Raw genomic sequence first — 25,884 nt, 5'->3', positions numbered from 1 at the left:
GTACTGGCCAAAGATTCTTGGGCTTCAGGGTTCCCTAGGCTGATATTCCAGTAACAGGAAGGCTTCCATGTATAAGACTACCTCTTCACCTTAAGCATCTGTCTCCACATTACCAACAACACTGAGAAGCTACAGAGTGATAACAATGAAAGGGGACAGACTGATAACAATGATGAGCATAAAAATAATAACGCTAGTGGTAATAATGACCGACATTTATTTATCTTTCCAAATGTCATGGAATCTGTCCTCTGCCTACTACTAAATTCTAGACTCTGTCCATTGTCCAACTGTAGCACGAGACCAAGATATATATATAGATATATACACACACACAAACACACATATATATGTATATATATATACATACATATATACATAACACAATGTACAAAATATGTACACATGTATACACACATGGGGCAGCTTTGTGGCACAATGGATAGAGTGCCAGGAAGAGACTCATCTTCCTGAGTTCATTTCTGGCCTCAGACATTTACTAGTTGTGCAACCCTGGACAAGTCACTTAACCCTGTTTGCCTCAGTTTCCTCATCTATAAAATGAGCTGGAGAAGGAAATGGGACCTCTACCAAGAAGACCCCAAATGGGGTCATGAAGAGTCAGACATGACTGAAAATGACAGAACAACAAAACACACAGATTACAGATGCACACAAATATATTACTACATAGGTCTACACTTACCTGTACCATTAGATTGTGGGCTCCTTGAAGACAGGTATTATTTTCACCTTTCTTTGAATCTCTAGCACTTAGACTACGCTTGGTATGGTATTTAATAAATACTTGTATGTATAGCTACCTCTCTCTCTATGTGTGTGCGTATGTGAATATATATATATATAAATGCATGTACATACACACATGTATATCAAATATATGCTTATGTGATTGTATATATGTATTATACATACATATAATATATTATGTGTATTATATGTACATATATGTATTTTGTATATATAATATATACATATAATCCATATGTAATATGGATTATATGTACACATATCATATATATAATATATACACATATAATCCATATATAATATATACATATATAAAATGTATGCACTTATATATACACACATACATATGAGAGGCAGTTTGGCATGGTAGAAAGAAAAGCAGTCTTGGAATCACAAAGGACTCTGTTCAAGTGCTGTCTGTGGTAATTCTTGCTGTATGGCCCCGAGCAGTTCAGTTATCTATGATTAGAGGTTACTAAGTTGGCTTTGGTTGGAGGTGACATCCTCAGTGAGATTTCCCTACATAAGAGAAATTGCAAAGATAGACAGATAGATAGAAAGATATTTCTTTCATTCTTATTTTGTAGTGTGGGTGGTTCCCATTACAGTGGATTTTGCAGAGGGAGGCATATAGTTTCCCTTAGATCAGAGGTGCTTAACCTAAGGTACAAGAACTTCTTCTTGTTTTTTAAATATATTTTGCTAACTGTAATTCGATGTAACTGGTTTTTTCCTTTTTATTTTATACGTTTAAGAACACTTTTCTGAGAAGGGGTTCATAAACTGCGCCAGACTGTCAAGGTGGCTCATGGCAATAAAAAAAAAGATTAAGTCATCCTGTCCTAGATAAAGCCTTGACTGCAGTACTGGAAAGAGGTCTGAAATTAGGGCTGCATTGTAAATGGAATTCCGGCTCCTAGAACCAATGCAATTCATGAAGTTGGGTGCACGGGGATGGAGTGTATGCTGACTCTAACGTGTGCTTGAGATTGACTAAAGACAAAGGTCATGGGAGCTGAAGAGGCTGAGGAAATGGAATGCCAGGGTCTTTCAAGGAGGCAAGAGTTGGAGTAGGAGAAATGATTGTAAATTTATTGGGTGGAAGAAAGAGGGACTTGGTGGGGAGGGATTTCTGTACATGGCAACAAGAAAGATGTAGGCAGAATGGAGGGAATTTTAGAAGAGGGGAGATGGCTGCTCAGTGTTGACGGTAGCATGAAAGTCTCCAAGGGGCAACAGGGAAGAAGGAGCTTGTTGACTCTCTCTGGTGCCTTGTGAGACAGTGAGTGGGAGAGATGACACAGTCAAGTCTTTGAGAGGGTACCAAGAAAAGAACTGCCTTCGGGAGAAGACTAGGCTTCAGAGACTGGGCCATCTTCAGTCATCCTGATCTATATCTGGCCACTGGACCCAGATAGCTCTGGAGGAGAAAGTGAGGCTGGTGACTTTGCACAGCCCTGCCTTACTTAAGTCCAATTCGTGTGCAAGTCATGGCATCATCTTCCTGATGTCACGGTCCTCTTTGAAAAGGAAGGACAAACAAAAACAGCAGACTTCAAAGAACATCAGAAAACAGAAGGAATGTGAGAGGAAGAGATTTAAGACAAAAGGGATTTTGTTACCAATAAAAGGTCCCTGAGGTAGGATAAAAGTTGACAGAGCCTAGTGCTGAAATGTATAGGAATGATAATGTGGGAAGCAGTCAGCAGGAAAAAGCTATTATGAGGTCAGGGGAAAGGTAGGCAGCTCTAGGAGAGACAGACTGACCATCAGTAAAAGTCACAGGAAAAGAAGAGACGGTCTCTTACTTTCCCCTCTTCCTTGCAACCTCTGCCAGCAGTAATCCTCTTCTCTTGCTCTCATGGGCTGGTGGAAGATTGCAGGTCATAAAGACAGCCTCCAGACCAGGGGTGGGGAACCTGCGGCCTCGAGGCCACATGCAGCCCTCTAGGTCTTCAGGAGGTTCCCCATCCCTGCTCTAGACCATAATGGTGAGGAAGCCATACTCTCCCCACCTCCTCCCTGGGAAGACATTGACATTTCTAAGGCAAAGCTCCAGACCCCCTGTTCCAGTTATAGCTCTGACCTAGAATCAGAAACCCCAACCTGACGAGTGACCTTGGATAAGTCATTTAACTTCTTACAGTCTCAGTTTTTTTCACGTATCAATGGGGATAGTAATTTGTGTCTTGCCTACTCAAAGACTTATTGTTTTTGACATGATATATGTGAAACTTGAAACAGGCTTGTGTCCTATCCTGTTATATGTATTTACCATATAATTATTAGGAGGAAATTTGGCTAATTTTGAGATAAAAACTTATCTTTTGATACAGGCTGGTGGGTCCTTTCACCAAGATAGAGCACGTATAAGTAAGGGGCAGATATGAAGGTCTCTGGGTATCCTCTTTAATGACCACAAACACGCTGAGCTTGAGAGCTAATATTATTTATTGAGAGACAACACAATGTTGTGGATAGAAAGCTGAGAATCAGGAACACCTGTGTTCAAATCCTTCTTTTAACATTGACTAGCTACGTAAGCCTGGGGAAGCTGCTGCCTCTTTATGTCCTCTAGGACTCAGCTACTAACTCACAGATGGGCTGCAGTCTGCATTGGTAAAAGGAATGCTCATGCTGGGAAGTAGGTGCCATCATTATGCCCATTTTACAGATGAGGAAACTGAGGAAAACAGAGGAGTGACTTGTCCAGAGTCACATAGCTAGTAAGGGACAGATCCACTACACCACCTAAAACAGGCACTACTCATGAGATACTATAAGCTCTCATTCCCCAAGATGAATCGAAGCTTCATCCACCAATTCTGCTCTTTGTATATTTTCTTAATTTGATATACTACTCAAAGCTATCTTTGACATTTAGAATTGAATTTCAATAAACTAAATTTCATGTTTTGGGTGAGTGTTTCAATCACTGAGATGTTAAATTACCATTTGATTATATCTGAAATGTTACAATACTCCTTCCCACGTGCACATTTTAACAGCCTGATCTAGCTTGATTCCTTTTTCATGATACACAATCATCACAACTCATTATATAGTAGTATAAAAACTTCACAAAGTGCTATCCTCACAATAACTCTGTGGGTTAAGCAGTCCAAATATTCTCATTTTACAGAAGAAGAAGAAGAGATAAAGGGATTTGCTGCTGGTCATATGGCTAGTGTCTGAGGCAGAATGTGCACCAGGTTTTTTGACCCTAAGACCAGAATCCTATGGGTGTGTGTGTGTGTGTGTGTGTGTGTGTGTGTGTGTGTGTGTCCGTACTAGTGCACAGATGAATGAGCCTTGGATTTTAAAAATCCTTTTTCATATGTCTATTTCCTTTGTACATTTAAACATATCTTTCTGGTTTCCTAAAAGTTAAGGAATCACTTTCCCATGTAACTACATAGCAATACTTAAAATAAAATGACTATAACTCTGGCTGAATAATCATACTCGATTTTGTATGTTTCCTACCTTCTACGTTTGAGTAGTTAGAGCATTGGACCTGAAGCCAGGAAGGCCTCGTTCAAATTGTCTCAAAACACTTCTGAGCTATGTGACCTACAAAACACTATGTGAGTTTCACAATCTTGTGCGATGGGAAGGATAGGTATCATTTTTCTTATTTTGCTGATGGAAGGACCTGTTACTCTGAGATTAAGTGACCAATATCGTAGAAAGGGGACAGAACAGAGTAAGAATTAGAATCTAGCCATTTTAATGCCTACTTCAATATTCTTCCCACTAGAAGACTGTGAATATGCTAAACTCATTTTCAACCATAAAGACAATGGACAATATTTAGATAAGTATTAAACCTGGATATCAGACAGCTGTAAATATAAAGGTTTCCTTTATTACACACTGCAAATAAGATATTAATATATTGATGGCACTCAAATTATTTTTTATTTAAGGTACTTCAACATACCCAAATCACTTAAACCCAAATCACTCTGGTTCTCACTGATTGGCCAACAATCGGTCCCAGCTCAAGCCTCATTTGCTCCTTGTTTGGTCCCTGATGGCTCAGAATGGATGTAAATAGCAATTTCTGTTTTGCCCAGAAGCTCTCAGGGCCTTCTCCTCCCAGACTGATTTTTTTTTTGACTAGATAAAAGAGGCCATTTTTTGTCTCATTTCTTACCTAGTCTTAATCACTGAATGGGTGTTGTCTCAGTCAAACTGGGACCTGTTAAAGACCTTAGCTTAAAGAGGCGAAAGTCTCCCACTGCATCCCGGGCCATCTCCAGTTGTCCTGATCTATATCTTGCCACTGGATTCAGATGGCTCAGAGAAGAAAATGACTCTGGTGACTTTACACGGCCCTCCCTTGCTTAAATCCAATTCACTTGCAAGTCATGGCCATCACCTTCCTGATGTCATGGTCCTCTTTGAGAATGAAGCATAAACAACAGCTTCAACTGAAAAAAAAAAAACAAATAACTATCCTACTTAGGTCTAATGCACTTGGGATTTGGCATTTCCAAATAAGATGTGTGGGGCCAGGACAAACACCTTAGATGCTAGAGGAAAATGCCCCTAGAAGCAACCGACTAGCATCAGACAAAACCTTCTTTTTGTCAAGCCAACCAAGAGGATGCAGTAAGGTAGATGACATCGCCACCACTACCACACCCCACTCCCCAGCCATGGTATGTGTGTGTGTGCCTCTGTTGGGGGGGAGGGTGTTGCCCGTCCATGGATAGGCAGTAGGATAAGCTAGAGGAGGGATAAAGAATGCTGAGAGAACCTTGAATTTGTGTCATAAAATGATGGTTAAAATGACCTTGGGTGTGTTTAATATGGAGAATGGAAGGCTCAGGGGGCACATGAAAGTCGTCTTCGAGATTTCTGAACAGCTGTCAAAAGGAGGAGGGGCTAGATTTATATATTTTGCTTGGCCCCGGAGGGCAGACTCGGGAGAAATGGCTTAGAAATTGCAAAGGAGCAAATTTAAGCTTCATGTCAGGAAAAACTTTCTAACAATTAGAGCTGTACAAAAGTGGAATGACTTGCCTCAAAAGGAGGTCTTCCAGTAGAGACTAGATGACCACTTGTCTGGTAGGTTATCCCAAGGATTTGTTTCATTTATATGTTGGACTGGGCAGTTGGGCGGCACAGCGGACAGAGCATCAGACCTGGAGTCAGGAAGACTCGAGGTCAAATCCAGCCTCAGATACTTACTACCTATGCGACCCTGGGCAAGTCATTTAACCCCTTTTGCTTTGGTTTCTTCATCTGTAAAACAAGCCGGAGAAGGAAATGGCAAACCATTTCAGTATCTTTGGCAAGAAAACCCCAAAGGGGGTCATGAAGAGTCGAACATGACTGAAACGACTCAGCAACAACAACAAATATGTTGGTCTAAAGGGCTCCTGAGGTTCCACGCTGCCTCTTAAATTCTCTGACCCTAGTTAGCAGATTCAGAGGTTATCAATTCTGCCACCACCGCCACCACCACCCACTTGCAACTTGGGACTGAGCCAATAAGACGAGAAGTCTGTATTGGTTCCTAGAAGGTTGTCATAAGGGGTCTCACTAAGGACAAGGAAGGAAGCATTTATTAAGCACCTACTGTGTTCCAAGTACTGCACAAATCTCATTTTACCCTCAATGACTCTGGGAGATGAGAGCTCTTGTTATCTCTGTTTTACAGTCTAGGAAACTAAAGCAGTCAGAGGTTAAGGACTTGCCCAGAATCTCATGGCTCACACGTGTTTGAGACTGAATTTGAACTGAAGCTTCAGGTCCAATACTGTAACTACTAAGCCCCCTATCTTGATTCTGGCTCACATGAGAACCACGAAGTCTGTGTCCCATTTCTCACCCTACTCTGTCAATAACTGTTCTCCCTCCAAGTGATTGGGTCCAGATTCCAATGTGAGAACAGAGGAGAGAGCTTTAAAGGGGGAAGAAGCAATTCTTCTATTTCTCTTGTTGTGTGAAGCCCCATGAATCATCAAGAAAAGGGTTTATTCTAGAGAGTGGAGGGACCCAGAGTAAATGCTTCACTTCCACATGGGCCTAGTAAGGAGCCTCCTAGATAATCTGGCTATGTTTTCAGTGTTGAACCAGACATCAATGATATTCTAGGAAAAAAATCTCCCATGTATCATATCACCAAACTGATTGTCTTGTCTGTTAATTTTTTGTCCTCCTTGAAAAGCCTTTGATTATGCTTTCTGATCAATAAGAAAACTTAACCGCAAACATTTCCAAAGACTCATGATGGAAAATGCCACCCACGTCCAGAAAAAGAAATATGGAGTCTGAATGTATGTCAAAGAAGACTATTTTCTTTTTTTGTTTGTTTTATGTCTTTATTTCTTAGGGTTACTCCCATTTGTTCTAATTCTTCTATTCAACATGACAATATGTTTAATAGGAATGTATGTGCAGAGCCTATATCGGATTGTATGCCCTCTTGGGGAGGGGGAGGGAAGGAAGAGGGAGAAAATTTAATGAATGTTGAATTGTTATTGAAATTGAATCGTTAATTGGAATGAAATGTTGAAAAATGAATTGAAATGCTAATCAAATGTTGAAAACTACAAATAAATAAGCTTATTTAAAAAAAGAAAACTTAATTTATAGGTAGATGGTCTAGCTTAGTCATAGCTACTGAGACAGTCATCAAGATGAACACTAAAGCACCCTAGATTAAATTTTCTTATGAAGAAAATTAAGGTAAAGATTTTCACACTTTTCCCCCACTTCAGGATAGAACGCATGTTCTCATTCCTCATAAAAATAAATAGAATTTAAACCTCTCCCATCAGTAAAAGGCACTTGCCAGTTTGTTCCATTACTAAAGAAAATGATGCGGTTCAGGGACTAAGCCTTTGGTAGCTAATCACAGCTACCATTTTAAAACAATTCTTTATTCCTAATTCAGGGCCTAGAAGTTCTCAACCCAACACACATTTATCTCTTACTTCGGGCTTACACGGCTTTTCCAGAGACCAACAACAAATTTGAGAAAGTAACAGATTTTTTTTTTCAATTACACAATTTGTTGGCAGGGATTTTTCAATAAGACATAGAAATAAAAGGAGCCTTTAGTAGAAAAGGTGACTGTCTCTACTACAAATACCACTATTTATCTCTTCTTGATCTCTGCCTCTCAATCTTGCTCTCGGGGAACTATGATACTTAAGTTACAATCTTGCTCATGTTCTCACAATGAACAGCACTGATTCTAAAGCCTTTTCCAATTTCTAATCCAAATTTATCTTCTATTGAAGCTCTTTATCAAAGAATTGCCTTCCTGAGACAGCCTCTTTAAGACCTAAAGCAACAATAATGCACAATTTAAAACCCCTAGACCAGATTTAATTGACAGTTGAAAATTATTCTGAATGTGTGTGGAATCTGAGCGTCCAGAGAATTGTAAGAGATTAATGCAGGAATTACCTTAATAATTTTCTTAGCCTCTGTTTCTTTCCCTCCAACGATGAAGAACTTATTATATCTCAAGGTAGCTCACACAATAGCTAGGCGGTTCCAACTGGCTTCCTTTCATTGAGGCACCATCTGCTTTCCTCAAACTTCCACCTATTTCCCCAAATCAAAGGAATTAGACCATCTAAGAGTTCAAGTGGGCCACCCAGGTAAATCCATCTACAAACAAGAGTCTTCTCTATTGAATACCTGACAAGAATCCCTCCAGCCTCTTGCCTGAAATCTCTATAATGAAGAGGAACCAACTACTGGGCCTCCTGAAGAAGGTCATTCCACTTTGAGATAGAACTAATTTTTGCAAGTTTTTTTTCTTGCATCAAACCTAAGTCTGCTATTCTGCACCTTCTACCTGTTGCTCCTAATTCTCTGAGGACAAACAGAACAAACTGAATTCATCCTACATGTGATACCTTTAAAACAGTTAAAGTTTTTTTTTTTAATCAAGGTTTCTTCTAAAATTTCTCTTCTCCAGCCACAATACCTTCAAATGACCTTACATTGGCCTGATCTGTGATGCACCAACCATCTTGGGCAACCTCTTTTGAATATTGTCTAGTTTTCCAATGTCCTTATAAAAATTAATTTTATTTTATTACCAAGTCTATATTTTCTCCCTACCACCTCTTTCCCCTCTCCACATTGAGAGAATAAGAAAGACAAAACCCATTGTAAAAATGTGTAGTCAACCAAAACAAATCCCTGCATAGGCCATGTCTTCTCCTACTACTCCCAAAAAGCTTCAATCTGTATTCTGAGTCCATTGCCTCCCTATCTGGAGGTGAGGAGTATGTTTTATCATGAATCTCATGGAATTGTGGTTGGCCTATCAATGCTTTTCTTAAAATGTGTATACCCCTTGCCCCAAGTAACTATAGGTCATTTTGAGTCACATTGAGTCATTTCAGTCATGGTTTGATTCTTCATGACCCCATTTGGGGTTTTCTTGGAAGAGATACTGGAGTGGTTTGCCATTTCCTTCTCCAGCTCATTTTACAGATGAGAGAACTGAGGCAAACACGGTGAAGTGACTTTCCCAGGGTCATACACTTAGTAAGTGTGTGAGGCCAGCTTTGAACTCAGGAAGCTGAGTCTTGCTGATTTCAAGCCCAGGGCTCTATCCACTATGGTGCCACATAGCTGCCCAGATATAGTCTTACTAGGTTACTATCATCTCTGTATTCTTGCATACTATGCCTCTCTTAATAAAACACTGTGCTAAGTATACAAATGCAAAAAAAAATAGTTCTTTGTTCTAACTTGGTGGAGATTCAACATTTGCACAAATAGGTATATACATATAATTGCGTATAAATATATTTATTATGCAATTTATTATGTGTTACATATGTGCATATATGCATGTGTACATATGTGTATGTGTACACATGTGTATATATACAGGCATGTAATTTGAGGAAGGAAAAAGTAATAATGGCTAGGGGAGAGTTGACTGAAATCCCCAGATCTTTTTCAGATAAATTGCTATCTAGCCATCTTGTAAAAATGAATTTGTAATGCAAACATAAGGCTTTACATTAATCTCTATTAAATTTTATCTAATTAAATTTATTCCAATATTCTAGCCTGTAGAGACCTTTCTGCCTCCTGACTCTCATCCAAGATGCTAACTATCCTGATGGTCATCCACTCTGTGCCTTCTTCCAAGGCACTGACAAAAATGTTAAGTCTGGAAAATCTGCCTGTGTCTAGCAGACATTTTAGTATAGAATCAGGTATTATTGGCATTACAGTGAAAGAGTCTCCTATGTATCATACTGAGAGTCCTTAAATATGGAGTGCTCCCTAGGAACTCTACTAGAAACCTTGTTCCAAGTTGACAGTGAACAGCTAATGACAACTCCAGGTTCTGCCATTCAACAAACTATGCATCCACATAATTAATCTTAGTGTTACCTAGCTAGCTGTTTCTTTCTACCTCTTCCACAAAGAGAACGTGACAAAATGTATAAAATGTTTTACTAAAATTTGTGTACATCATATCTGCAGAACTTCCCTGAATTACCAGTCTTGTAGCTCAGCAAAAAAAAAATAAAAATAAAAAAAAGGTCAATCTGGCATGATCTGTTCTTGATGAAGCCATACTGACTTTCTTGAACTTTTCCTTTTATATGATCCCTAACAATTCCTTTAATAATATGCTCTAGGATTTCACCAGGAATCAGTCAAGTTCATGGGTCTATTCTGTGAGGATTCCACTCTTCCTATTTCTGGAGATCGGAACATTTCTTCTTCTCCAGTCTTTCAGGACCTCATTCTCAGTGATCTTTCTAAAGACTGTCAGCAAGCACTCAGGAATTAAATCAGCCAGTTCTTTCAGTCACCTAGGATGCAGATCATCTGAGTCTGATGCCTTGAACTTAACATGGGCCAGGGCTACTCTTTTACTCTCTCTTTATTTCTCTTGGATTAAGCCACTTTTCTCCTTTATAGCCCAAAGATTATTCTTATTAGAAGAGAAAACAGAAGCAAAATAAACCTTGCATAGTTTTTCTTTTTCTGTGTTGTCAATTATCATCATTTCATCCATCCCAAGTTCTATCCCTACTAGGATATGACTCTTTCCCCCAACATAGCTAACAAGCCTCTTTTTCTTGTTTTTAGGATTCCAGCTTCAGCTCATTCTAAGCTTTATTACTCCAGACACTATTTTCAAAAGGACAGTAATTTGTTTTTGTTGATTGAATCCATTCTCTGATATTTGGACTTGAAATGTCTTTTTAAAATCTAAGTTAGATAACATGTTTTCTATTTTTACATATTATTCTCTTTGGATAGCTCACTCATTTTCTCATTAGAATCACTTCTCTTTATGTGTCTTCACGATTTCATTCTTGAGAGCTTCTAAACCCTCCTGGGCAGACTTCTGTAAAATTTTGGGCCATGGAATCCTATAAAAGATCTAGGCTTGGGATCATTTGAAATTTATTCTACAAAATCTAAGGTGGACATCAGATCATGACTAAATTCCTTCTATCATAAATTTTAAGATTGAGTGGCTATCTTAAAATTCTTAGGCCATTTACCCCACCCCACCCCCAAATTAACTCCATTTCTACTATAGCAACCAGTTTTCACTTATTAGTGAGAATTAGGTCCAGAAGAGCAGAGACTTTCATTGCTTCCTCTATCTTTTGGAGGATGAAATTATCATTAAGGAAAGATAAGAAATTATTAGCTGCTCTGATATTTGAGAGAGAGGAAAAAGAGGAGAGAAGGGAGGAGGGGAAAGAGAGTGAGTGAGAGAGGAGAGAAGAGGAGAAAAGGAAGGAGGGATAGAGGAAAGAAGAGAAAAGGAGACAGGAAGGGGGAAGGGGAGGGAAAGGGAGAGGGAGAAAGAGAGGGAAAGGGGGAGAGAGAGGTGGAAAGACACGGGGGAGGGAGAGGGAGAGGGACAGAGAGAGGGCACAAACAAGTGGGAAGGGGATGGAGAGAGGAAGAAGAGAGGGAAAGGAGGGAGAACAGGGAGAGGGAAAGGCAGAGATAGGGGAGGGGATGAGGGCTCCAGTAGATATCTGAATAATTGAAGTCATCCATTACTAGTATATTATGCCCATTCTCAATTCGTGATTTGTTCCTTAAACTCCTCCTCGTGGTCTTAGTATATGCTAATGACAACTTGCTTTCATTTCTCCCTCCACTGATCTTCGCCTCAGAACTCACCCTGGTTTCTGGATTTTCTCAAATGCCCATATCTTCTTAACACACAGCAGTATTTCCCTCCAATCCTTTAACTTTTGTATGATTTATAAAATAAAACTCTAGGCAAATAAGCTTTTATCAGATCTTGATAGATAGACTCCATCCCTGGTCAACAGCTTGTCCTAGTGTTAAGGACCCTAGCCATTCTGGATTGTCTTCTTTGGACACTCTCCAGGTTGTCACCAGCCCTTCAAAAATGCTACTCAAATTTAATTATGGTTACTGAAATTTAATTATTCAGCTCTGTTGCACCTTGTCCTTCCTTTATGATTATGCATAATTTTGAAATTATGCATTATGAATTATGAAATTTGCTTTGAGAATTATGAAATCTTAAGGAGAGGCAAATATGGAAGACACCTTCAACAAATTTTTTTTATTAGAAACTATGGACATCATACATTATTAAGGCTAGTGGAGCCTTAAACATCTCAATACATCTGCAAGTTTAATGTTCTTGGTTTAAAGACTTTAAGGAGAGCTCCTGATAGGAAAGATGCTACCTAGGACTGCTGTTTCAAGCCCAGAGGATTTGAATGGCATGTGTCTTACTTCCATTTTATGCCTAATTAGGCTAGAGTCAACAGGGGCACAGGGAACCATAGCCACTGCAAATAACAATTTCTATTTTTTTCTTCTTGTACTCAAGTCACATGCAGGCTATGATCTTTTGTAGCACACATGTGTTGGAATTAGGATACCTGAGTCACCAACCTACTTTGTAATTTAGTCTTTGGAATACTAGAAGCAGTATTTGAAATATCCCCTGGTAATTCAGTCATCAATATCAAAGGTGGTTATCAGAAGTGAAGTTTCCTTGCAAACTTGCACATCCAACTCTCACCCAGGCCTAGAGAGTCTCACTAGCAGTAGTAATAATAATGATTAACATGTGGTTTGAGAACGAAGAGCCAATAGAGAAAAGAGAATCTGCAGCAGATATGGCTCCGTGCATTTATACAGACCTGAAACCAGATGTGAAATGAAAGTCAGGGCTTAAAACAACAGCTCTAGCTAGCATTCGCCCTCTATTCAAGACTCAGTTTGGAGATCTTTAGAATAAGAGCATGATGCTTTATTAAAATTTGAAATGCCCAGGTGTCTACAAGACAAAATTCAGTCCAACAAGCACTTATTAACCACTTACTGTATATAAAGGCATACTACTATGAAGAGAGGCAGCTAGATGGCTCCATGGATAGAGTGCTGGGCCTGGAATCAGCAAGACCTGAGTTCAAATGTCAGACACTTACTGTCTTTGTGACTGTGGACAAGTCACTTAACCTCTGTTTGCCTTAGAGGCAGTTAGGAGGCTCAGTGCATAGAGCACTGGGCCTGAATTCAGGAAGATCTGAGCTCAAATCTGGCCTCAGACACTTACTAGCTGTGTGGCCCTGGGCAAGTCACTTAACCTTTGCCTGAGTTATCTCATCTGTAAAATGAGCTGGAGAAGGAGATGGCAAATCATTCCTGTACCTTTTCAAAGAAAACCTGGTACATAGTATTGGCATGCTGTCCTGAACTACAATGGGAACATTTTACCTTAGTACCTTTGATTTCACTCTGGCTCACTCCCTGAGCCACGAGGCCACAAATTGTCGAATACAGCTGAAGAACAACATTGTACAAAGGACTGCAATGGGTGTCAGATAGATTCTGCTAGCTTAAAAGGAATTTTCACATGCTCATTCTTATTTGATCCATATAACCCTATGATAATGGTAGACCGACTATTATCACTCTCATTTTACAGATGAGATAACTCAGGCAAACTAATGATTGACCAAGGTTACAGAGCTAATGAATGATGGGTACTATCTTGCTCCATATTCTAGCCAACTGTAGCACCCAAGGAATTTACATAATAGTACAGTTGGGACAGATGCCTATGGTATTAGCCATAAATCTTTAGTGCGTTCTGATCCAAGGGATGGGAGCTTTGACCTATCATAAAGGATTTTTTCCCTCTTCTCCTAAAGGTAGGAGATAATGGAAATCTCCAGAAGTAAGAGATAAGCAGTGTTCTGGGGGAAGAAGGGAGGCTGTCTGCAATGCAGCCATGAGAGAAGAGGATGGGAAAACAGCTGCTTCTCAGCACCTACCCTACTGTTATGGGGTGACTCTGAACATGGAGAGAGAATGCTAAGCTCCAGAGAGAAGAGACTGCAGCTATCCCTGTTTTACTGAGAACTATAATGGGAATATTCCTACCTTTGCACCTTTTATTTCACTTTGGGTCACTCACTGAGCCTATATCTCATTCCTTATTTCTTTTTCAAGTCTATTCATTTTCTGTATTGGCCATACATTCTCAAAAAGAAACTATTTACAAAATCATTCTCTGTGTGTGTGTGTGTGTGTGTGTGTGTGTGTGTGCATGTGTGCATGTGTGTCTTTGGGGGGGATTAAAGAAAGCAAAAAAAAGAGGCTATGGTCAGCTGTGATACAAACACATGCATGCACGCACACGCACACGCGCACACACACACACACAGAAATTTTTTCTAATCACTGGGATTTTTTTTTTCCACCACACAGGAACTCAAGATGAATCAGTTATCTTTATGGAAATGTATTAGTACAATTCTCTTAAAGCAGGAAAAAGGTTGAATACAATCATACCACCAAAAGAAACCTAGGTAACACCTGAACCAGCAGCACTCTGATGGGAGAACTAGGAGGCTCTCTTTGCAAAGCAAGTTAAAGAACTCCAGTATCCCCACCATAGGGGACTGGTGGACTAAGTGGGAAAGGAATATAGGATCTACTATGAGCCAGGCACTGTGCTAAGCACTTTAAAAATCTCATTTGAGGGAGAAAATCACAACCACTGGGATGCCTGACGAGAAAAGTTGAGAAAGAACAGATCTACCGAAGTAAGGGTGACGGCCAGGGCCAGGGCCAGGGCCAGGGAGTTGTTAGTGATCCTCTTCAGTCAAACAACTCCAACCCTTTGGCCCATTGGACAACAAATACAATAAAAGGTGAATGGACACAAAAGCTGTACATGTCTATATATTTTCAAAACAATGGTCTCACCAAGCTAAGATGCAGGAGCTCAGATAGCCACCATTAATAACACATTACCCTTATATAACCTTTATTCTAGCAGGGTTAGAATTACCCTAGGAATTGTTCCTGAAGTTGCTTTTTATTTGGAAATAAATAGGGGTTCAAAGCCTGTGTTCGTTCTTCTCCCACCCCCTATATGTGTCTCTCTTTTCTTCCTTCCCTCCCTTGAACTGTCTCCTTCTCCTTCCCTCCCTTGTTCTTTACCTCACTTTCTTTTCTGCGCAGATTCAGCAGCATCCCAGAATTTTTGAATTGTGGTTTACATTAATTCAAAGATTATCCATTTTTAAAGGAAGAAGAAATGTTCAGTCCCGGCCTTCACTTGTAAAAGGGAGACTGCACCATTTATTCTGTTGAAAACTCTTCAAATCTCGTATACTTTAAGACATTTAGGAAATCTGATGCTTCTATAAGACATCTGGCCCACAAGATAGATTAGGATACTTTCAAGAAACCCCGTTCCACATGAATCACACAGAGTGGGAAATAAAGGAGTCCACCATCTGTAATGTGCGGTTCCCCTTTTCTGTTACATTTCATCGCAGTAAAACCTGCTTAGCGGAGTTAGGTCACATGTTACAGTCTGAAACTTGCAAGCGCATTTAGTCTTTGATTTAGGTTCAATTTCAGGTTCTAATTCACCTTGGGTAATTTTTCTTCTCCAGTCAACATTATACAAATCCTTAATCTTAGCCTCTCTCTCTCAGTTGCTAACATCTCTATGAGAAAGCAGCTTTATTAGAGGTGGGAGAAGCAGACCTGGGGTACGCTCCACTCGAATGATGATGTATGCCTATGCATTTTCCCCTAAATCCCATTCGGATTACAAGGATGGCCATTACTGCTGCCTTTGTTTAGGAGGGGGATATTTGCAAGATAGACAGGAAAACATGAGGTCCTGACTTTCCCCCCCCCATATCCACAGTATCCACAGAATATGCTATTTCCAATCCTCGTGCTTGTAAATGGATAGGGGTGCTCTTATTCCACCTTAACGATCCCCATTTTAATGATCTGAGGAACGGTGGGGAGCAAAGTGCTTACAAGCCAGAGAGAACCACATAGATACAGCAAAACCTTATTATAGATCCTATCAACCTTAGGATTTGAAATTACTATAAAATCGCCTTCACCTCCTCCTGAACCCAATAAGATTAATGATATAGTACTGAAGAGAACCTATCCGCTACAAGAGGGTCATAATTAATTCCAAAGTAGCTTATCATGGATGGATGGTAACATATCACAGATAGCTTAGGGAATATACCTTTAGAATTTCAACATACATACCCATTACTGAGACGTCATATTCTATCACCAGCGTCGCTTCCTGCCCACACTGTTTGAGGATACTCATTGCTTCAGCATGTGTGCTACCAGCCAGTCTGATTCCATCCACACTCAGCAGCCTGTCCCCAGCTTTGATTGTGCCTTCTCTAAAGAGGATTAAAGGAACAGTCTTTATTAATTTAACATAATGGGGTTGGGCATTGATTCACTTACTTAAAGCCCTTGCCTCACATACTTTCTACCTTCAATCCCATTTGCATTTATTTTAAAGCATCAACTCTGACAATAACAATGTTAAGCACCATCAGGGGAAGGTGGAATTGCTATTATTTAAAGTTCTGAAAAGATCAGAAGAATAACTACACATTATCGAACAGGCAAGTTTTTAATAGATAACATTTGGAGCACCAAAAGAATATTTTCCCCCTTTTAGCTCCACTGCTTGGTGTTTGGGAATGATTTATGGTCAGCCTGAGAAATAACCACTCACCTACCTGCTCAGGGGAAGTGAGCAGGAAAGATGGCAGATTTGACTTCTCTGACTACCAATGAACCTAAGTAGGATAGGGAAAGCTGCTTAAAAATTTCCCTGGGCTGCAAATTTCCCTACTGTTTTATAGTGCCATTTGACAATCATTAAATCAATTCAGCCTTATGTAGCTTGGAGGAAGGGGCAAATATTCTCATCCTAATTTAAATGTTCCATATTTGCCAGTATTAAGGAAAGACCCTTCTAAAACATTGCTGAAAATAGCACCCAGGTTAGCATCCCTAGTGACAGAATAAATAAGATGTGAGAATCTGGTAAGAAGATGCATTTCTAGAGAAAATGTCAAATATAAAAATCTATGAAGAATGAAAAAGGGGTCTTCACAGTTTCCATTTAGATAATTCTCACCTTCCCTTCTTGGCATTTGATATTTCATTTTTAAAATGTTAAGATGATTAGATTTCTTTGAGGTCTTTAATCTAATATCTCTCAGAACACAGGTCAGTGCTAGTTTGCACACAGCTTAGCAGTTAATCTTCCTTTCATGCCCAACCCAACTTGGAATGGCAAAAGGAAATAAAAATATTCTCATTTTCTCCAGGAAAAAAATTAATCATACACATACACACATACATATACACATATACATACACACCATATATACATATATGCGTATATTCTATATATGTAAAACATATATAATATACACATGTATATATATACACACACATATTTCTATCTCAAAAAGGAAGGAGCAAAGGGAAAACATACAAATCTTCACTCAGATATTGGACTGTGACATCTGTCAAAGGTGAACATTTCTCAGAATGAGACAGAAGTCAGAATTTTTTCTAAGCAAACAAGCAAAAACCTCTCTATTTTGGTTTTTCCCAATTCATTTTTTTAAAATGTCACTTCAAATCTATGCTGGGATAGAAAAGTCAGTTTGCATATATCTGTTAATCAGCAAACTTCTTTCCTATTGATTTCATAATATCCCCCTTATAGACTCATTCGAAGTTATAGATAACAGTTTGTAGAACTGGGTGGCAATAAACAGAAATAAACATTTGTTCCTTAAGGTGAAAGCAAATTGTTGTAATTTAAATATCTTAGTTATCTCCAGGGCTTATTATGAAAAGGCTACCTGAATTGTCTTTTTAAACACAGAAAAGAACAAAAACATTCTATAATTTGTAAAAAAAAAAAACCATACCTATATCATATTCTTCTACTACAGTCTTACAAATGAACATGCAATTTATAAATTTGCAAATTTGGTTATCTTAAACCCTGTAAGAAATTTGTCAACCTCTATGCCAAATAATCTACCTCATTCTCTCTACCAATCTATCCAGATAGCTACAGAAAAAGATGAATTTTACCTGTCAGCAGGCCCTCCAGGTCGAACACATGTTATTACAACAGGACGAGATTTATTTCTGTCATCATGTGCTCCACCTAAGAAAGGAAAAGAACAAAATGGTAAAAAAAAAAAAGTTTTCGCTTTTTTGGCTTTTCAAATTCACTCCCAATATGCAAGCTGAAAAGTAGAAGTACTTATTTGGGAAGATGAACTGTTTGAAGCTGTTAAAAAAAAAACTTGAAATATGATGCTTGTAAAATGAGAATTATACTGTCAAACCTGAGTGCTGTATTGGTTAGCTTGGTTAAAAAGATTTGTTTTCCCTTCCTCTTTTTTTTCTTCTTACAGCACTCTGGGTGAGGTAGGGACATAATGGGAAGTAAAGTAATGATCTGAGAAAAATTGCTAAGAAAACTGCAAAGCAGTCTGGCAGAAATTAGTCATAGACCAACATCTCACACCACATACCAAAATAAATGGAAACATGACTTAGACATAAAAGGAGACATTATTAAAAAATTAGAGAAGCAAGGAAAAAATTACCTTTTGGATCAATAGATAATGAGTTCATGACCAAACAATGGATAGAAAGAATCACAGAAGACAAAATGGATGACTTTGATTAAACAATATTGAAAAGTTTTGCAGAAGTAAAAGAACATAGTAAAAACTGGTGGGAAAATCTTTGCAACAAATTCCTCTGATAAGGGTATCTGTCTGTCTGTCTCTATAACAGACATATATATATATATATGTATAATGTGTGCAAAAGTAGTTTATATATTCCATATATAAATAATATATGAGTCACTAAAGCATATTTACATATATACACCTGTAATTAATTTAATTTTATAAGAACAAGAGCCATTTCCAAATATATATGTAGTCAAAAGAAATAGTTTTCCAAGAGAGAAATCCAAGATAGCCTCTAATGAGAAATGCAAATTAAAGCAACTCAGAGGTTCTACTTCATACCACTCAGACTGACAAAGCTGACAAAAATTGGAAATAACAAATGTTGGAGGAGTTATAGGAAAACAGGCACACTCATGAATTGCTGGTGGAACTGTGAATTTTCCTAGCCATTCTGGAAAGCAATTTGGAACTATTCCCCAAAAGTCCCTAAACTGTGCATATCCTTGGACTCTGCAATACCACTATATCTCAAAGAGATCAAAGAAAGAGGAAAAGGATCTGTATGTATAAAAATTCCCTTAGGATCTCTTATTATAGTAGCAAAGAAATGGAAACTATGGGATGCCCATCTATTGGTAAACAGATGAATAAATTATTGTATATGAATGTAACGGAGTTATTATTGTACCCTGTGAACTGCTGAAATGGATGGTTTCTCACAGACCTGTAAAGACCTGTATGAACTGATGCAGAATGATGAATTACAACTAGGACAATAATTTATACAATAACAACATTAACACTAAAACAAAAAGCAAGTCTCTAAAAGGCCTGATCAATGCAAAGGCCAATCACAATTCCAAAAGATCAGTGATGACTTATGGTGCCCACTTCTTTACAGAGTGGTGAAAAGCTCAAGATGCAGAATAAGATATACTTTTTAGATACATCCAACGTGGTAATTTGTTTTCCTTGAATACATATATTTTTGACAAGGGATTTATTTTTCTTTCTTTTTTTCCCCAATGGGGAGGGGAGAGAAGGGTGAATGAATAGTGTAGGAGGGGGAAAGAGGGGGAGGGAGAGGGGGAGGAAGAAGGGGAGGGAGAGGAGAAAGAGAGGGGGAGAAGAGAGAGGGAGAGAAGGATGGAGAGAGAAGCAGGGATGGTGGGAAAGAGGGGGGAAGTGGAGGGAGAGAGAGAGGAGGGGAGGGGAGAGGGAGAGAGAGAGGGTCATTGAGGCATCTTTTGTTTTTAAAAAAATGCTGATGAGAGAAGACAAGACAGTCCAAAAAGCCCAGTCAAGAAGGACAGCTTTCAAATCTAATTTGTCATATTTTAAAAAAGAAAAACAAATTGTATACAATAGCAATCTTGAGTTTCATGTACAATCCTCTTTTTCTCTTTTTTAATGTGTATGGAAATGATGTCCATTTTATTTACTGCTATATTCACAATAAAAATAAATATATTTTTATAAATCTGGTGACATAAAAATATATCAATAACATTTAACCAAATAAAGAATAACCAAAACTTAAATCACACTAAGCTAAATAATAAATATTATATATAATAATGATGATATATACATTTTTAAGAAAGCATTTCCCCAAGATTGTTAGGGTTAGAAGGGAATTTAGAAGCCATGAAGTAAAACCTGTTACCTGATGTGATAATTCTGCAACATCCTAGGGAAACAGTCCTACAACCTTAGCTTAAATACAATCAGCAATGGGGAGCCGATTACTTGTTCCTTGCTTAAGGTCATAAAACAAGTTAATGGTTAAACTGGTACTGGAATTCAGGTCTCTTGATTCCTAGTTCAGGGATTTTCCTCTGTCTAAATCATGGTGTCTCACAGGTGTTAAAGCTTGATGCAAACTCTGCACCTTGAATTATATAAGTTAGACTAACATCTGTATTTTTTTTATTCACAAAGCATTTACTTCTTTTGGTGAAAATGTGTCATTTATATCAGGCTTCTTGTTCATCTTTGTTTTTGAAGAGGACCAATGACATCAAAGGGTGATGTCTTGACTCACATGTGAATTGGATTTAAGTGAAGTAGAGTTGCACAAAATCACCCTCTTAGTAATACAAGAAAACCTGAGTTATGAGTGCTGAAATCAACTCAAGGTTTGGGGGAAATTTTCATTCTGCTAAACCAACCTTGTTATAGGTATCCAATGGCCTACATTGAAATCCTCTACTCAATATCTAAATGAAAGCAGATGTGACATAGTGGATGGTGAGCTGTCCATGGGGTCAAGAAGACCCTTCTTCAAGTCCTCTGTCACAAAGTGGCTGGGGGACAATGGACAAGTCATTTAATCTCTCATAAGAGGTATTATTCCCTTGGTGGACAAAATTACAAACCCAGACCTGCCCCCCAATTAAATTTCTTAAAATAATTTAGTGCAAAATCCTATTCTCATGATAATAATTACAACTGCAAGGTAGTCTCCATCTTTAAGGGCAGAAATCATTACCACCAAATATAAAATGCTTTGGGTTAGAAATTATATTGAAGTGGCAGAGTGGCTTATTTTTATAATTGCTTCTTGGCCAAGTTGAATCAGCTCAACATCTTTAATAATATAAATATCCTTGGGAGGTTACGATTAGAATGGGCAAAATTTAAATGTAAATACATTCCCTTGAAATCCGATCCTAACAAATAATCTTCAATTAGTTTATAGAAAATCATGATAATAAAATTGAAAAGAGGAATGAAATTATGTAAGGTAGCTTAATCTCTAGGATATCAACTGAAGTTGGAGCCACAGTGAGGCTACGTCTTGTTCTGTTATAGAAAAAAAAAGGTGGACTACGACTGGATGGTCACAAGCAACTGGGATTGGGGGGAGGATGGAGGGAGAGAATAAACATTTATATAGCATCTGCTATGGGTCAGGCACTGTGCTGAGTGCTTTACAAATATTATCTCATTTGAGCCTCACAACAATCTGCAAGATAGATACTCTTCCTCTCCTCATTTTATAGCTGAGGAAACAGTCAAATTTGCCCAGCTAGTAAGTGTCTGAGGCTGGATTTCAATTTAGGTCTTCCTCTCTTATGGCCCAGCACATTACCCGCTGCACCCCCACATGCCTAACTAGGATAAAATCATGGGACAGAAGAGCAATTGTTGCCTTTTTATCAAGGTTTTTTTTTTTTGTTGTTGTTGTTTGAGTCACTTAAGTTGTGTCCACCTCTTTGTGACCCCATCTGGGGTTTTCTTGGCAAAGATACTGGAGTATCCTTGCCATTTCCTTCTCCAGTTCATTTTATAGATGAATAACGTGAATTAAAGAGGGTTAAGTGACTTGCCCAGGGTCATACAGCTAGGAAGTGTCTGAGACCAGATTTGAACTCACAAAGATGAGTCTTTCTTATGACAAGCCCAATGCTCTTATCCATCGTTCTACTTAGCTGCCTCATTTATCAAGGTAGAGAGAGCCAAAGCTCAACATCTGCTGTGGCATAAAGCATTATTAACAGGTCTTCTTAATGGAATTCCAACCCAAAAATGTCATGCTTAGAGAGGCAGTGCAGTACAGTGGAGAATCAGGAAGACTGTTTAAGCACCACCTTTGATATGTACTGTTGGTGTGACCTGGGCAAGACACTTAATCACTCAGCGCTCTGAACAATTTTCTAAGACTATAAAGGGTGCCAATCTGCATTGGAGGAGAAGGGCTTCCTCATCATGAGTTCTCTATGCCAATGAAACCAATTAAAAAAAACATGGCGGCCTCTGCTACTTTGTCTAATTCTCACTGAGTGGGTTATTCAATTTCCAAACATAGATCATTTTAAACTTACTTGGATTTGCTACTTTTGCACATTGAGGTCTTTAAGAAAACAACAGAATTGTATTGATATCTTCTATTTTTAAAGGTCTTTTATTTTTAAGGAAAAAGAGGATACGAAGTCTCCAAGGTGGCTGGCCAACCCAACACATCAGTTATACCTTGAGGATCAACTGTAAATCCCATTGCCTCTACTTTGTCAGATTGGGTTGATCATTCTCTTTCCCCAATAATGACATACCTCGTATTACAAAGCCAAAAGTGTTGCCTTCTTTATGTAAAGTAACCTCTGCCGTTCGGAACACAACGCCAGATCCTTGCACAGCTGAGGAAAGAAACAGCAAAAATTAAGGTGGAAATCTTGGCCAAAGCACTATATATTATCATTCATGGGAAAAATGATAATTTTAAAGTATAGCATGAGATATTCCATAACCTGTCTTCAAACAAACATTTGAGTGGTTTTTAAAAATCAAATGCACACAAATGAGCAATGGTGTATAGCGAATGTAACCCTGCACCTAGTGTCTGGAGATCTAGGTTCCGATCCAGGTTCTGACACTAATCTGGCTTGTGACCCTGGTAAAGTATTCCACTTCCACCTTCTTGCTCTGTATAATCAGGGGGATGGATTTTAGAGTCTCTAAAACCCTCTTCAGGTCTAATCATCTACCATCCTATACAAAAGCACTGAAATTACATAAAAAATGCTTTGGGGGGAAGGGGAGTCACATTCTCACTGAATGTTATAGATTAAGTTGGAACTAAAATGACAGCTCCTTTCTTTTTGATATAATTCATCTGGCAAGGGGAGAATAATTGGGAATCTTGGCTTTTTACAAATGATAGCAAAGATCTTTTGCAAATATAAGTAGCAAATTGGTTTTCCCTTAAAAATATGCCAAACTGTTGGTTTATGAGAAGAATTAAAATTTCTGAGTCCCAGAACATAATTTATTTTTTGTATGTTTGCCCAGTTGGCAGACAATGCGGACACGATTGTCAGAATTCCATTGGCATCACTTGATTAGGCCGTTGGACAAAGATGTTTTGACACGATATGTTTTCTGCCTAAATCGACATTGCTGATAAACAAAGCAGGGGACTGTGGAGATAAAATTGGCAGGTGAAAAAAATAACTGGAGCTGAGAAAACAAAAATGGTTAAGTTGTGATTAATTTGATGAGATATCAGCATGCTTATTCCATCTTTGCATGACTCGATGTGATTGTTCCAAACAATGAAACTGTTAGATCATTGTAACAAGAAACCTTGAAATAGTCCATAGACCAAAGGCAGAGAACTTTATAGCAGTTCTGATATCTCTGCACACGTATATAATTTTTGATATAAAAAAGAAGAAATGTATATATTTTATAGCTCCAAAATGTGTGTTAATGCTACCAGAATCTAATAGCCTTATTATATAAAACTGTCATCATGAGATAAGGGAATATTGCAAAAGGGCATTACTAATTATTTACAGGAACAGCAAGTAGTTATAATTAAGCATTAATGGCAACATTTTTAAATGTCAAGAACTCCAAACACCTAAAGGATTGAGCATGGTTTTGAAAGGTCACATAATTCAATTTATAAAACTTGCATTCTATCTGGTCATGGTCTAAAACGAAAAAATAAAAACAAACCCGCAACCAAAAACAAAATAAATACCTTGGATCAAAAACAAAACAATATAAAGTAACAACCAAGCAAATGTTTTCAGTACCTCGCTAATTTAATTAAATGCTGTCTTCCTGCCACAACACAAATTTCATTTTGTTCTAATCAGCTGGAAACTGTAGGCATGAGAAGCTGTGAATGTGGGAATATGGTTTTAATTAAAAGAAAAGGAAGACATGTCCTCTCATTTGTATGACACACCAGGGTCCTTGATGAAATTAGTCAAGAATGTTTTGACCTTTCCATTCTTTAAATTTAAATCATTAAGTCAACTTTCAGTTAATTACCTGTAGCTAACCTGGAACTCATTTTAATCTTAGACTAGTTTCTTTCTGCCAGTACATCTCTGCTCAGAGAATGAAAACTAATTTAATATTAGCTTAAGCAAACATGGATTAGAAAGATTAGAAATCAAAATCTCAAAATCTCACATGTCATTCCTAGACCACATATAAATGCTTTGGGGGCTTCCTGTTTTCTTAGATTATTCATATCATTGTTAGTACAAGTAATCAAGGGTTAATTTTAGTTTGATTCATGAATCTTTTTAAAAAATTAAGCTGCATGACCTCTCTGGATGGTTGTGCATTTATACTTAGTATGCATGAAATGAAGAGTATTGCATAATTACTTTATTTACATGTACATCTGAGTACACTGAGGTACAGTTAAGTGGTTTGCCTAAAGAATGAAAATTAGCTAGTGGAAGGGTGCTAAGGTTGGAACAGAATCTCTGGTAACTTAGGAAACATAATCAGGATCAAAGCCCACTAACCTGTGATTTTTTATTTTTGTATTATGATTATGACATCTGCTATCAATCAATCGATAACCAGTATTTATTAAGCGTTTACTATGTGTCAGGCAATGTACTAAGTGTTAGGGATACAAAGAAAGGCAAAAAACAGTTCCTACCTTCAAAGAACTTCAATTTTAGTGGAAGAGGACACAAATAAGGTAAATATAAGATAGATAGATAGATATATAAGATATGTATATAAGGTATATATAAGATAGATGTATAAGACATATACGATGTGTGTGTATATATATATATAATAAGGTGTGTATATATGGTATATATATGGTGTGTGTACATCTATACATATACATACATATATATACATACACATCTATACATATACATATATATACATACATATGATAGAAAGAAAGTTATCATGGAGGAGAAGGCCCTAGTGGCTGGGAGGACTGAGAAAGTTTTACATTAACTGTTTTTTTAAAAATTATAATTTGTAATTCGTTTTTTTGACAATTTGACCTCATTCCTGGAGTTGGCTCAGTATCAGAGAAACAGGGGCTTCTTCTCCTTGGTTACTTTTGCTCTGATTTAATCACTGGGCACCCTCCTTCAGTTTTCTGATGCCATCTAAGCCCAGTAAATGAAAGGACTTAGATGGTCTTCTCCACCTCTTTGCCCTCAGAGAGCTAAACTCATTTTCATCACATGAGAAATGATAATGAGAAACAGCTAAATAGTAGGGTGATACATCAGGAAGAATAAAAACCTATCTTTTAAAAAAATTGTGTTATATTTATTTT

General features: G+C 38.0%; 1 protein-coding gene across 1 annotated transcript in view; it reads right to left on the bottom strand.

The window, feature by feature from the left end:
• The window catches only part of GRIP1 (glutamate receptor interacting protein 1), a 338,240-nt gene that overhangs the window by 183,382 nt on the left and 128,974 nt on the right, over positions 1-25,884 (bottom strand). Inside the window, exons 5-7 of the mRNA XM_036760738.1 lie at positions 22,880-22,963; positions 18,205-18,280; positions 16,330-16,475 (exon numbers count right to left, since the gene is read on the bottom strand). Coding sequence (XP_036616633.1) covers positions 16,330-16,475; positions 18,205-18,280; positions 22,880-22,963 — 306 coding nt within the window. The remainder of the gene's footprint in view (positions 1-16,329; positions 16,476-18,204; positions 18,281-22,879; positions 22,964-25,884) is intronic.

The sequence above is a fragment of the Trichosurus vulpecula genome, chromosome 5 (assembly GCF_011100635.1).
Source record: "Trichosurus vulpecula isolate mTriVul1 chromosome 5, mTriVul1.pri, whole genome shotgun sequence".
Taxonomy (NCBI): Eukaryota; Metazoa; Chordata; class Mammalia; order Diprotodontia; family Phalangeridae; genus Trichosurus; species Trichosurus vulpecula.
Note: the sequence above shows the minus strand (reverse complement) of the source record. Positions and strands in the feature narration are given on the sequence as shown.